This window comes from Sus scrofa, chromosome 3, assembly GCF_000003025.6.
Source record: "Sus scrofa isolate TJ Tabasco breed Duroc chromosome 3, Sscrofa11.1, whole genome shotgun sequence".
NCBI classification, from domain to species: Eukaryota; Metazoa; Chordata; class Mammalia; order Artiodactyla; family Suidae; genus Sus; species Sus scrofa.
In genome coordinates, this window is record NC_010445.4 from 85597193 (window position 1) to 85612068 (window position 14876).

The 14876-nt window shown below is 34.5% G+C and overlaps 2 protein-coding genes across 13 annotated transcripts in view; one reads left to right on the forward strand and one right to left on the reverse strand.

Moving 5' to 3' along the window:
- Positions 1–14876, reverse strand: part of CCDC85A (coiled-coil domain containing 85A) — a 691471-nt gene that overhangs the window by 638809 nt on the left and 37786 nt on the right. The window contains exon 5 of one of the 11 annotated variants that reach the window (XR_002342955.1): positions 9929–12072. The exons of the other annotated variants lie outside the window; for them this stretch is intronic. The gene's annotated coding sequence lies outside the window, so the exon portion shown is untranslated. Of the gene's footprint in view, positions 1–9928; positions 12073–14876 lie in introns of those variants that run through there. 11 annotated transcript variants of the gene reach the window in all.
- The window catches only part of PNPT1 (polyribonucleotide nucleotidyltransferase 1), a 44310-nt gene that overhangs the window by 1837 nt on the left and 27597 nt on the right, over positions 1–14876 (forward strand). For both annotated transcript variants that reach the window (XM_021085800.1, NM_001246267.1), the window contains 10 exon segments: positions 1670–1730; positions 2331–2405; positions 3121–3226; positions 4334–4383; positions 5744–5807; positions 5901–5948; positions 6854–6967; positions 12667–12853; positions 13633–13684; positions 14213–14270. In XM_021085800.1, coding sequence (XP_020941459.1) covers positions 1670–1730; positions 2331–2405; positions 3121–3226; positions 4334–4383; positions 5744–5807; positions 5901–5948; positions 6854–6967; positions 12667–12853; positions 13633–13684; positions 14213–14270 — 815 coding nt within the window.

Genomic DNA, 14876 nt, shown 5'->3' on the forward strand with positions numbered 1-14876 from the left:
TGAATACAAATCAAAGCATGTGTTTGCGAACATTTGGGGTACTGCAGAGCTGGATTGTTTGCTCATTTGTTTCTCTCTGAGTGATTCACTCAGCCCTCAGAATTTGCAGGGGATTGGTTCCAGAAGCCACCATGAATACCAAAATCCAAGGATGTTCAAGTCCCACAGTCAGGCCCTATCCACAGTTCTGTATCAGAGGGTTCAACCACATAAAGAGCTATATTTACAGTTTTATAAATGGAAAAAAATCCTTTTATTATAAGTGGACCCTTCTAGTTCAAGCTTTTGATAATGCTTTCCTAGCTCCACTTCTCTCCCTTGTGTTGCTAGAATGGGGGAGGAGGGGCTTGGGGTAAATCTACTCCTTGGCTCATCCTTGTGAGTACCCATCCTCTCTTTGATATACTCATTCATCATTTGGCAGATATTTGAATTGTTTCCATTTGGGAGTTATAATAATACCACCATGAAGGTTCATGTGTAAATTTTTACATGGACATATGTTTTCATTTCTCATAGGCTCATATAGGAGTAGAATTGCTGGGTCATACGATCTTCTGTGTTTAACCTCTTGAGGAATTGCCGTTTCCCAGTTGTGCCATTTTACATTTCCATCAGCCATTGTGTGAGGGTTCCAGTTTCTCCACATCCTCATCAACATACAACCATCCTAGTAGATGTGAATAATATCTCATTATGGTTTTGATTCACATTTCCCTAGTGTGTAATGATGTTGAGCATATTTTCATGTATTTATTGGCCTTTTGTTGTCTTCCTTGAAGAGATATCTATTCAAATCTTTTGCCAGTTTTTAAAATTGGGTTTCTTTTTGAGCTGTAAGAATTCTTTACACATTCAGGATACAGGTCCCTTCTCAGGTTTATGACTTCCAAATACTTTCACCTATTCTGTAGATTTTCTTTTACTTTCTTGATGAAATCCTTTGAAGCATGAAAGTTCTTAATTTTGACAGTCAAATTAATCTATTTTTTTGTTACTTGTGCTTTTGATGTCATTATAAGATGTTGTCCAACCTAGGTTTATGAAGATTTACTTATGTTTTTTTCTTAGAATTTTATAGTTCTAGCTCCTACATTTAAGTGAAGAATCCATTTTGCAGTAATTTATACTTATAAGGGAAGGATCCAACTTTATTAACTTCTTTGCATATGGATATCCAATTGTCCCAGCATTGTTGTTGAAAAGACTCTTTCCCCCATTGACTTGTCTTGGCACCATTATAAAACACGAAGTTATCTGTAGGCAATTTTGGAATTTATATTTTGTCCTGAAAGTAATGAGGGAAATTTTAAAGAATATAAGAAGAGAAATGATCCAGTTTGTGTGTTAAAAGGCTACTTTAGTCCACAAGGCAATGGACAAGACACTAAACTAAGCTGGTAAATGGGAATTAACATTTAGGAAGATAGCTTCTGCACTCAGAAATACTTTTGTCTGTCATTCAGATCACTCCTGTACAATTCCCCTTGTATCTTCAATAATGATAGTGAACTCTGTTCTTTCTTGGGTTGTTTTTTGCTGGGTTGGGGCCATTGAGGTTTGGTAAACTTTAGTTCTTCTATTTGAATCTTTGATTTGCTTTATAATAAGCTGGGAATTATACACAAATAACTTAAGTCCTTTCATACTGAATTTTTATTTTAAACAGAAAATTAGAAATATCATCTGGAAAACTGGCCAGATTTGCAGATGGCTCTGCTGTAGTACAGGTAAAAAGTCCAAGTTATTAAATTCTTATTTTAAAAATGGTTATGGAGACCAGTACTGAATGACTTTACAACATCATGTAACTTAGCATTGTGGTGTTGGAAATTAAATTCAGACCATTTCTAGTGTGAGAACCATTCCAGACAACCAGGGAGTCAGAGGGCTAGGTATATTAAGTGACCTTTAAGATTTCTTCCAAACTCAGTTCTGCTTTTTTTTTTTTTTTCTGTTGATAAATTCTGTAATGCTTTTTTAAAGAAAGTAATTTTACTGGCTTCTTCAATAATAATAATTGGGAATTTTCTGTTTGTTTATATCCTAAATTTCCCAATAAGAAAATATGATTGGATGTGACTAAGCTAACAAGTCTTTTCCCCTTTAGTTCTGTTGCTTTTGAAGCTTAGTGACTATTCTAATACAGATCATGACCACGCAGAAGAGATTAATACCACTTGTGAATAATTATTTTCATTGTCATTATGTCATGGAATAACTTTTCTTTTCTTGGATTTAACTGAGGGAGGATTTATTCATTCACTACTTATATGTTACTATCTGATTTTAAAGGAATTTACCAGTGTTGTTGTTTGTGTTTAACTAAGTCAGGTGACACTGCAGTGATGGTTACAGCAGTCAGTAAAACAAAACCTTCACCTTCCCAGTTCATGCCTTTGGTGGTAAGTTTTTGCTAATTTTTCTGATTTTTTTTTTATATTTCAAAAATATAGAATTTGTAATACCATTTTTGTTTAATGTCTGGTGAGTGTGAAGTATAAATTCTGCACAATAAAGGATTTTCCTTAATTGTTCGATACTAAATCATTAAAAACATTTAGGAAAAAAAAAAACTGATTGCTTCATAACCAATTCTCATGTTAGTGGTAAGCATATTTTAGAAGGTCCAGGTTGTGACAAGAACAGTGGAAGTGCATGAGTACTCTAATGTTGAATAAGCAACAAATTCATTACTTTAATAGGTTTCCCTTCATATGAGTCTGCAAGTATGTTTGGTGAAGATAAAGCATTCATTAGGATTTTATGGTTTCTTTCTATTATGAAAATAGGAATGCAGTTACATCTCAGAAAGTTGGTACAAAAAAGATAGTGTTTAACTTGACCAGGATAAGCTACTGTGGGAAGTAGTGAGGCTACACAGTCATTTCACTGATAAGTGGAAGGCTTTTTTAAAAATCAATTTGCTGTAACATTTCTATCAGCTGTCCTTTCCCTAAGAGATACAGAACACTAAAAGTAAACAAAATGTTCTCCACTCTTAGTCTGGAATATGTTGGCAACTTCAGAAGGATTGTATCTATATAGTAATTCTTGGGAAATAGTTTGTTACTACAGAAAGCATTCAAATGAACTTCATATTTTTTGTTGCTACTTCAGGTTGACTATAGACAAAAGGCTGCTGCAGCAGGTAGAATTCCCACAAACTATCTTAGAAGAGAGATTGGTTCTTCTGATAAAGAAATTCTTACAAGTCGAGTAATAGGTAAGATATTAAGATAGAGGCATTAACCCTGTCCAATAGGCCTATGTTAGCATCTCTGTTCTTCTGTGTTCTACAGTATCTCTTAAGTTTTCTTTCATTATGTAACACCACCTGAGTTTCTTACTTTCTGTATCCTTTCACTCAAATGTGGGCTTCCTGAGAGAAAAAAAAAATTTTTTTTATTTAATACTGAATTCCTTATACCTGGTACAAAAAAGGCAATCAATAATTATTTGTTGACTAAATGAAGAGTCTCTATAAGCATATAAATTCTGTAGCCCACACCTCTACTCTGTTGAACCCATCCTGAGTACTTTTCATTTTTGTTTACCGTAGTAATTCCTGAAAGCATTATATTCATCAACTACTAAATATATCTATAATCTTTCAAATCTTTGACATCCTTAAATATTGTAGGATCATTTGTAGTTTATAGTTCTTCTTCCAAAATTTCTACTTTGTGTATGTTTATATGCATTCATCAGACACAGAATATCAAGGAAAGGTTTTCTTTTGGTCTGCTGATGGTCTTAAGTCTCTTTCTGCTTATAAAAATAACAAATGGAGTTCTCATTGTGGCTCAGTGGGTTAAGAACCTGACATAATGTCTGTGAGAAAGTGGGTTCAATCCCTAGCCTCACTCAGTGGATTAAGGGTCCAGCATTGCCGAGACTGCAGCATAGTTCGCAGATGTAGCTCAGATCTGGTGTTGCTGTGGGTGTGACGTAGGCCAGCTGCTATACCTCCGATTCGACCCCTAGCCCAGGAACTTACATATGCGACAGGTGGGCTGTTAAAAAAAATAATAATAATTTAATTTAAAAAGGTGATGAATTCTGATGCCTATGGGATGAGAATTAAAAGCTGCTTCCCAATTTTACACTTGGGTGCTCCCGCCCTGCTAGTTTTTTGTCATTAGGACATGGTATATATTAACATTTATCTGTGTCCCTCTCAGTAAATCAGTCCAAGGGTTCGCTGTTGTTGTTTTGTTATATTGAAAGGCTAAGGATATTATTTTTTACTTTAGTGTTTAATAGGGAAAAAGTTTTGAACTTTTTAAGCAACCTCTGTCAGTACTATTTAATCTCTTATTTTATTTGGCAGATCGTTCAATTAGACCTCTCTTTCCAGCTGGCTACTTTTATGATACACAGGTAGGTTCTATTTTAGGTTTGTTTCCAGACCAATCAAAAATGACTGAATGAATCTCTGTTTAAAACTTCCTAGACTAAACATTATTAAAAAAAAAATACAAAATAAAATTTTTGGTGATGCTGCTGCATTTTACATTAAATTTTGTAAATATAATCATTTTTAGGAGTTCTCCTGTGGCATAGAGGGTTAAGGATCTGGCATTTGACTATAGCAGCTTGGTTACTACTGTGACACAGGTTCAATCCCTGGCCTGGGAACTTCACATGGCATGGACACAGCCAAAAGAAACAAAAAAAACCCAATAATTTTTAAAAGGCTAACATTTATTTGGTATAAATTTGAGCTGATACTTGAATTATGAATAGGAATTAGCCAGTGGAGTAAGATGAAATGAGAAGCATGAAAGCCCTGAGGAATGAAAGAAATAGGTTAATTTGAAAAAAGGTAAGAGTGATTGAGTTTGGGGGGGATAGTTTAGGCTGGACCTTGAGGATCATATAACTAGTAACAGACTAGGACAGTCAACACAACTAATCTTTATTACCTATTTTTATTATTGGGTCCTCTAAACCAGTTACCTATTTTTATTACTGGGTCTTTCAGAATAATAACCCATATACTTTTTTTGTTTTTTGCTTTTTTGCTTTTTAGGGCCGCACTTGCAACATATGGAAGTTCCCGGGTAAGGGGTCCAATCAGAGCTGCAGCTGTGACCTGTACCACAGCTCATGGCAACACCAGATCCTTTACCCACTGAGCAGGGTCAGGGATGGAACCCATATCCTCATGGATACTAGTTGGATTCACTACACCTCTGAGCCACAGAGGGAACTCCAGTAACTTTAATTAACTTTTATTTATTTGAGAAAAAGAAATATGCTTTGCAAATATCCCTTTGCAAGGAAGTCACTGCTTCAAGAAGTTATTTTCCTAAGTGCATGACATAGGCATATTATTACAGAGTAATTTATTTGTGTGTGTTTAACAAACAGAAGACAATAATATTTTTATGTAACATTTATTAACATTGCTAATGTTTACTGAATGTTTTCAGCATACCCAGTATAACAAACGCTTTATATATAATATTTCCTATAGTTTTCCTAAGAACTTTTTAGGAAGGTGCTATTATTTTTTCTTTTAAAGATGGGGAAATTTTTGAGGCTTGATTTAAGTAACTTATCTATGATCAGTCATGTTGTTAAATGATAACCAGATTTAAGAGATTTGACTACAAAGCCCCTGTTTTTAACCCTTTAGTGCTCCTGCATTTTAGGCCAAGATGCTAATTGAAAAGATAATTCTCCCGAATCAAGTAGATTTTTTTTAAAGTACTTTGAATTTTTTCCCTTATACCAGATCCTTTGTAATCTGTTAGCAGTAGATGGTGTTAATGAACCTGATGTCCTAGCAATTAATGGTGGTAAGTATAAAAAAGATAAAAATTATTACTATATAATTTTTTAAAGCAATGAAATATTTTTATTTCAGCTGTAATTTTTTTCTTTTTTTTAAGCTTCTGTAGCCCTCTCATTATCAGATATACCTTGGAATGGACCTATTGGTAAGTTAGAATTTGAAAATAAGAAACATATTTTTTCAGAAAATACAAGTGAGCATGCTATAGCAAGAGCATAGTTATTGGTTGGCTCTGATTTATTATTTCTTAGGGGGTTGAATTCGTTGACATTCCAAGAATCCTTTTAGCTCTTTGAGACAGTTTTATCTTTACCTTGGGTTTTGTTTCTTATAACAATATGTTATGATGTTAGAGATTATTTTGTGTTCCTAGATACTTTGACTTATTGGTTGCCCCTTCTGATTGAGAACTTTGTTTTTTTGGACTGGAAAATTGTCAGAGTACATACTCTTTCAAGATAATACAATCATGTTTGTAACTTATACCTCTTACAAGTTGTAGTCATGCAATATACGGATGACTCATCAAGTAAATAACTATTTAGTATCCTAAATGCCCAGATACTGAACTAGGCACTGAAGGAACTAAAGCAGACTAGGCATCAGCAGTACAATGAATAAGACAGTTCTTGGTTTCGCCATAAGTGAATCAGACAAATAATTATTTATAAACAGTATTATAAAAGTGTAGGCAGGTTTAGTCTTGTGATATAAAGTTGTCAAAGAGCTTCTCAGAGTTACCAATATTTAAGCTGAACCTAAGCAGGATCATATAGTAAGTACTTGCCTTAGAGGAAGTATGGTCTAGACCAGGAGAAGAGCATGAGCATTATCACAGAGATGTAGAATAAATGGTATATTTGAGCAAATGAGTGGTCAAGTGAGGCCAGAAGGTAGGGTGAGGTAGTATGATTTGTGGACTTTAAATACCTTGATAGAAATGTGAATTTTATTATGGTCACAATTGAAGGTAGAAATTGAACTCATCACTGGAATGTCATGAAAACTGAGTTTGTATTAAACACTTGACAATATTTTAATATATTTTAGGGGCAGTACGAATAGGAATGATTGATGGAGAATGTGTTGTTAACCCAACACGAAAAGAAATGTCTTCCAGTACTTTAAATTTAGTGGTTACTGGAGCACCTAAAAGTCAGATTGGTAAGTAGTTTAACTGGTAGATTTGTTCTGGATTTTACTTAGAAGTTCTGGCTTCTTAAAAATGCATTTAAAGTCTTTTTTGTGTGTGTGTGTTTTTTTATTTTGTTTTGTTTTTGCTTTTTAGGGCCACATCCACAGCATATGGAGGTTCCCAGGCTAGGTTCCCAAGCTAGGGCCTACACCACAGCCACAGCAATGCCAGATCTGAGCCACGTCTGCAACGTATACCTCAGCTCACAGCAACCCCAGATCTTTAACCCACTGAGCAAGGCCAGGGATCGAACCTGCAACCTTATGGTTCCCAGTCGGATTCATTTCTGCTGCACCATGATGGGAACTCCAGTATGTGTGTTTTTTAATTAACCATAAAGATTTTTGTTTTGTTTTATTGCTGTCCTATTTTGGTAATGCTCTTGCTTCATATTAAATAATACCTAAAATTACAGCTAAGCTAGTCTAAAACATGCAGTTCTGACTCTTAGAGTAAATTAACTGTTTTATTAGTTTAACTATGTTAACTTAGCTAGTGTAATCATTCTAAGCCTGTTCATGATCCTCTGAGAAAGAGGTATATTTCCAGTAGGTGACAGAAAACTAGTAATAAAAGTAGAAGAAATGCAATGACCATGCACTTCATTCCTTGTAACTAAAATGACATAATTACATGAGTGAAAAATCAAGGCCCAGTTCTGTTGAAGAATGGGCTTTAACACTCAGAATGACCTGGGTTTGAAACCCAGCATCTGCTACAGTTAGCCATGTGACCTTCAACAGATTAATTAAGATCTCGTAACAATCTATTCTATTTGACATTGGATGTCTGAAAGTTTCTGACATGGGAATCTTCTGATGTGGGAACATTTTGATGAAACATAAATTATTAAACTTTTAGTGCTTTTTTTGTACAATTAATGTGTGAAACATCTCATTTCCAGCTTCTTTTAGAATGTTAGCAATGAGTAGAATTAGGTACTATATGATAGACAAAACACTTGAAACAGGAGTTGTGTATTATCTACATATTAGTTAGGGACTATGTTGTTAAACTAAAATAACAAGGCTTAAACAAGATGGGAACTTATTTTTCTCTTAAGAAAAAACTTCAGAGGTAGTGAGTCTGGGACATTTATAGCAGCTCCATAATGTCTTAAGAAATCTATATTCTTTCTAGCTTTCTATTCTACTATCTTCAGGGTGTGGCCTACATCTTCATGCTTATGAACTGGCTACCAGAGCTCTGGCCAACTTAGCTGACTTACAGGCAGGAGGAAGAAAAAAGAGGGAAAGTAAAAAGATGTGTGCCCACTGACTAAATCACCTCCCTTTTAAGCTTTCTCAGAAGTCTCCAAATAGCAGTTTCCACTCACGTCTTACTGGGCAGAATTGATACATCTGCATCCTTGACTACAAGGGAGGCAAGGAAATGGTTTTTGGATTCTACCTCTAGAAGGTGGGGGACAACTGCAATATAGAAAGAGTATTTCAAAGATTTGGAGAGATTCTGAATAACAGATGACCCCTACATCACGTTTGAGCATCTCAGAAAGGGCCTTTTTTGAAGTTCACTTCATCTACAACTGAATTTTTTTTTTTGGCTAAAAGTTGCAGTGTTCATTTACTTTCTTTTTTTTTTTTTTATTTATTTATTTATTTATTTTTTGGTCTTTTGTCTTTTTTTTTGTTGTTGTTGTTGTTGTTATTGTTGCTATTTCTTGGGCCGCTCCCGCGGCATATGGAGGTTCCCAGGCTAGGGGTTGAATCGGACCTGTAGCCACCGGCCTACGCCAGAGCCACAGCAACGCGGGATCTGAGCCGCGTCTGCAACCTACACCACAGCTCACGGCAACGCCGGATCATTAACCCACTGAGCAAGGGCAGGGACCGAACCCGCCACCTCATGGTTCCTAGTCGGATTCGTTAACCACTGCGCCACGACGGGAACTCCAACACAGGGTAGTTTTGAGTAATTATAAGGAGGCTGAAAATGATTCAGAACCAACCCATAAGGAGACTAGTTTCAGAAATCACCAGCATTCATTTTATGACTTTTGCATTACTGTTTTCATGCAGATGTTCAGCCAGCTGTCTGTGCTTTTGTCAAGGTACACCAAATATACATTTGACCCCATGTTTGTGTGTAAAAGTTAATATTGGATCCAAGTCAAATACCATCCTTATGGAACTTCTGGGGTACAACAATATGAAAAAGTGGTTGTTACCACTTCATTATTAAAATATTTAGCAACCTGAAAGTATGATGTTATAGGACAAGAGTAATTTCTATCCATTGTCAGCTGCTAGATTACTTCAGCAGCCATTCTGCACAATGCCATTTAGATGCTTGTTTTCACCTGGTACAGTCAACATCACTGATCTGTGGAATTAGGATACAATTCAGGAAAAAGTATACCAGTTACAATTTTTACCAAAAAAAATTATCTAGAATTCCTAGTTTTAGCTGATCACAAAAATCCTTTATGTTCAACTATCAAAAATCCTTAAGTTCAGAGCAATCATTTTGACAAAGCTTTTTTTTTAATGATTTTTATTTTTTCCATTATAGTTGGTTTACAGTGTTGTCAGTTTCTACTATACAGCAAAGTGACCCAGTCTCACACACACACACACACACACACACACACACACACACACATATACATTCTTTTTCTCACATTATCTTCCATCATGTTCCTTTAGAAGTAACTAGATATAGTTCCCTGTGGTATACAGCAAGAATCTCATTGCCTATCCACTACAGATGCAATACTTTGCATCTATTAACCCCAGACTCCATGACAAAGCTTTTTTGTTTAAAATATTAGCCTCAGAGTTCCTGTCATGGCTCAGTGGGTTAAGAACCCTACTAGTATCTATAAGGATGTGTGTTTGATCCCTGGCCTCACTCGGTGAAGGATCCGGCATTGCTGTGAGCTGTGGTGTAGATTGCAGACATGGCTCTCCTGCACTGCTGTGGCTGTGGCATAGGCCAGCAGCTGCAGCTCCAATTTGACCCCTTGCCTGGGAACTTCCATATGCCACACATGCAGCCCTAAAAATAAATAAATAAAATGTTAGCCTCTGTGTCAGTGCTGTCCAGTAGAATTCTACAATGAAAGAAATGTTTTATATCTGAACATGTGACTACTAAATACTTGAAATGTGTCTAGTGACTAAAGAACTGAATTTTTAATTTTACATAATTTTAAATTATTTAGATGCAGATAGCCATGTGGAGCTAGTTATCTTATAGACTCAAAGCAGTAAGGAATTTTCTTCTAAAGCACTTCTAAAAATAAATTGCTTTGAAGTTTAATTGGTGAAAACAAAGTTTGAGTCTTGACCAAACTTTATTGCTTTTACCATATTCTTTTCATATTCTCTTTTAAATCAATTTATTGGGGCCTAATTTACATACATTAAATCTCTAATTTAATTCTGTGAAAGCGGATGTCATGGGAATACAGATAAGAAAAAGGATATAACCATCTCAATATCATGGTATCAGAGAAAGCTTCTTCATGCCTCAGGTGAAGAATTGAAACCTTACTTATTATATTTAATATTTCTCTACATTTAGAACTACATTAGGGAAGTGTTAAAGTTTTTGCTTTTTCTTAAACCATCAATTCAGAAAATTCCAGAGAAAGAAAGTGTATTGTGTTTACCCATATTTCTGCTTAACATGTTCTTAACGTGGTTTGCTTAACATGGTTTCTTCCTTTATTCTTTTCTGTTTGGAGAACTTCCTTTAACCATTCTTTTAGGGTGATACACTTTCTTAGTTCTTCTTCATCTAAGTCTTGGATTTCTCCTTCATTCCTAAATATTTTCACTGGGTATAGAATTATCGGTTGAAAGTCTTTTCTTTCAGCATCTGAAAAATATTATGCCTCTTGCTTCTAGCCTCCATGGTTTCTGATGATAAACCTGCTGTTGTTTGAATTGCTTTTACTATTTGGGTAAGGTGTCAGTTTTCTCTGGCTGGTTTTAGGATTTTTTTCTTTGTCTCAGTTTTCCGAAGTTTCATTATGATATATTTTTCTTTGGGTTATCCTATATAGGATTCACTTGGCTTCTTGAATATGTAGGTTTATGTCTCTGCCAAATTTGGGAAGTTTCCACTTATAATTTTTTCCCAGTACTTTTCAGCCCTGCCCTCTTTTTCCTCTCTTTCCAAGACACCAGTGACATAAATGTTAGATCTTTTGTTATAATTTCACAGGAATGCTTCAGATGACTGATAGAATTCCAGCATATAAAGCATATAAGTAGATTTTTTTTTTCATTGTAAATTATGTCTGGAAGCCTTACAAGTGACTTTTTAGACAATGATAAATCTTAGTGACAAACATGATGTGGTTAAACATGTTATATATGATGGTAACTATTGATTTTTACATGATCTGTGACTTTGGACAAGTTGAGAAATGTCAGAAATGGCACACAAGTTGGTAGGAATTATTCAGCTTTATGGAAACTAAAGTTAAAGCTGAATAGTAGATTTTAGCTATATACCATGTTAGAAGTCTTACTTTGCAGCTTCTCCACTTTACAAAGGAGTTTTGCTATTAAAAAACCGTGAAAACAACCTTTCTATGGTAGTAGCTAGGGTCCTTTAGTACTTAAAACACTATCACTACAAAGATTTCCCCACCTGTGCAAGAATTAAACAATGTGACAATGACCAAATTAAGTGGGAGGTCACATCAAATAATTGTTAAACAAAAAAACATTTATTGGAAACCTGTTGTGCTGATATTTTAAAATTTCATTTTAAGTACATTTTAAAAATGCAACTGTACACATTAAAAGATGGAGTTTTATGGTATTTGAATTATATCTTATAAAGCTGTTAATGAAAAGTAAGTATGCATAGGGAGTTCCCGTTGTGGCTCAGTAGAAACGAGTCTGACTAGCATCCATAAGGACGCAGGTACCATCCCTGGCCCTGCTCAGTGGGTTAAGGATCCAGCATGGCCATGAGCTGTGGTGTAGGTTGCAGACCTGGCTCTGATCTAGCATTGCTTTGGTTGTGGTGTAGGCCATCGGCTACAGCTCTGATTTGACCCCTAGCCTGGGAACCTCCTTATACAGTGGGTACAGCCCTAAAAAGACAAAAAAAAAAAAAGTTTAAGTATGCATAATTTATTTTCTTTTCCATTTCATTTTTTATGAGAAATATCTTATTAAATTTACAAAGAATACAACTTCAGTAAAATTAAATTAAAAAGGGGGGAGGGATGGACTAGGAGTTTGGGAATGGCAAAGGCACACTTTTGTATGTGGAATGGATCATCAGCCAGGACCTGCTATATAGTACAGGGAAAGCTACTCAGTGTTCTGGGATAACCTATACGGGAATGGATATGTGTATATGTGGCTGAATATACACAGGTGGCTGAATCACTTTGCTATACAGCAGAAATTAATACAATATTGTAAATAAACTATGCTTCAATAAAATTAAGTTTTTTAAAAAATTAAAAAGAGTATTAACCTAACTTCAGATATCAAGGTTTCTTTTTTATTTACTGCTATTTATATTTTGGAATTAATTTTGATTCTGAGGAAAGAAATCAAAAAGGTGAGTTAATAAACAAAATTGATGTGTAGTATTTTTGTCATATCTTGGTATTTGAAAATGCTACATTGGTAAAAGGTTCAAGTGGCGGTTTTTTCTTTTTTTTTTTTTCTTTTAGTCATGTTGGAAGCCTCTGCAGAGAATATTTTACAACAGGACTTCTGCCATGCTATCAAAGTGGGAGTGAAATATACACAACAAATAATTCAGGGCATCCAGCAGTTGGTAAAAGAAATTGGTGTTAGCAAGAGGACACCTCAGAAGTTATTTGTTCCTTCACCAGAGATTGTGAAACATGCTCATAAGTAAGAATATTTGTATAAAAGAAAATGTGAAATTGTCACCATATTTTTCCCTCAGGAACAACTTCTCATGGAAGCACTGTTTAAGAGTCATTGTTGTAATACCAGTCAAATGCTTTTAAAAGGATAAACCCACATCCCTCTTTAAAGGGCTTGAGTTTGAATCTCAAAGGAAAGGGGGAGTGAGTTTATTGGTCAAGACTCAGATAATCCTCATATCTCTCTGTGTCAAGGAAAAAGAGTATAAAGCATATTTGAATATCTAAAAGGTTCTTTAAAACATAACCATCACCATATGCCCAATCCTTATAATAGTGACAGTACATAAGCTATTCAGTAAATTATGAATGAATGGCCAGAAAATTATTTCATTTTATTTGAAATAAATTGAAAAAGTTAATATTTACTTCAGTGTGAGTCTCACAGCCATCACTCAGAGATTAAAGAGTAATATACACTATCCCCAACAAAAGGACTGCCTGCAATAAAAGCAAAAATGCATAGAACAGAAGAAAGCCACAGGTCAAAAAAGACAGTGGAGAGAGATATCTAAGGTGAAATTACTTGAAAGGACACATGTGAGAGACTCCCTTAAGAGGTGAGAGGAAAGAAATTTCTATATATTATAAATAGTAAACAGATTGGCAGTGTTACAGAATAAATACATATTTTAGATTTTTATGACGTTTAGTTTATTATTGAATATTTCCATTTTGTTTGTGATAGAGACTGTCTAGTGTTTCTATATGTTATTGCTGACATTTATTTTGTGCTTCAAATAGACTCGCCATGGAAAAACTCTACACAGTTTTTACAGATCATGAACATGATAAAGTAGGTATACCTGAATTTTGCCTTATATAATTATTCTGGGAATTCTTTTTAGTCATAGCTTATATAATTTTGTTTATGAATATCAGTCCTATTTTTATGAAAAATTTCTAAACAGAAAGCTAAATAAAAGTCTGGCTGTTTGTATCCATTCTTTTGTTGATTAATACGAGTTTTAGGGAAGTATGTAAATACATTTGAATGAATTAAACAGTTAATATTTCCTACAAATCAATAACCACTTCCGGTTTTTTAAAATATAGATATAGCTGTATAAATATATTTTTTTTAGCCTCTCCAGCAGCATGTAGAAGTTCCCAGACCAGGGACTGAACTCATGTCACAGCAGCAACCCAAGCCACTGCAGTAACAACACTGGATCCTTAACTCACTGCACCACAGAACTCCCTAAAGAATATTATCATTAGAGAAATCTGATCACTATTACAATGTATTAATTGTATAATAATTTAAAGATAGAAATGTTAAATTTTCCCGTGTATATATAACTGAACCTCAACTTTCTTTTAGATTTCCAGGGATGAAGCTGTTAACAAGATTAGATTAGATACAGAGGAACAACTAAAAGGTAAATTTTTTTTTTTTTTTTGGTTTAAAAAAGTATTTAAAGGAAATAATGCATTTTAAAATTTCAGTTATGAGACCTTGAAGAAATCAGTTATTCTCATTACTCCTTAGTTTTATCTTAAGTAAATTTGTGATAATGATACATCCCAAGGTTACTGTTAAACTACTCTGAACACTGCACCTGAAATAGAGAAGGGGGCCAATCAGTTTCGAATGTGAGATATTCCTGATCTTTTCTGGATCAAACTCTAGTACCCCAACATGGGTATCTTTGTATCCTGTCATATGAAAACCTAAAAGATATTCTTTAAAACTTTTGAGTTCTTAATTTGTGAAACTGCAATAATAATTGTATATGGTTTATGAGGATTAGATGAATAAATCATTTATATCTGTGTCTGGCACATAGCAAGCATACAGTAAATGTTAACTGATACCATTGTTAATATATAGAATTGTAAAATATAGGTTTTAGAGAACCTAGCTCTCTAAAAATTATTAAACAATGGATTTTATTGTTTAATATCAGTCACAAACTGAATATGAACGAAGCATGACATAATCGTTCTTGTTAATTTTTCTGCTAATAGATAAATATCTTCTCACC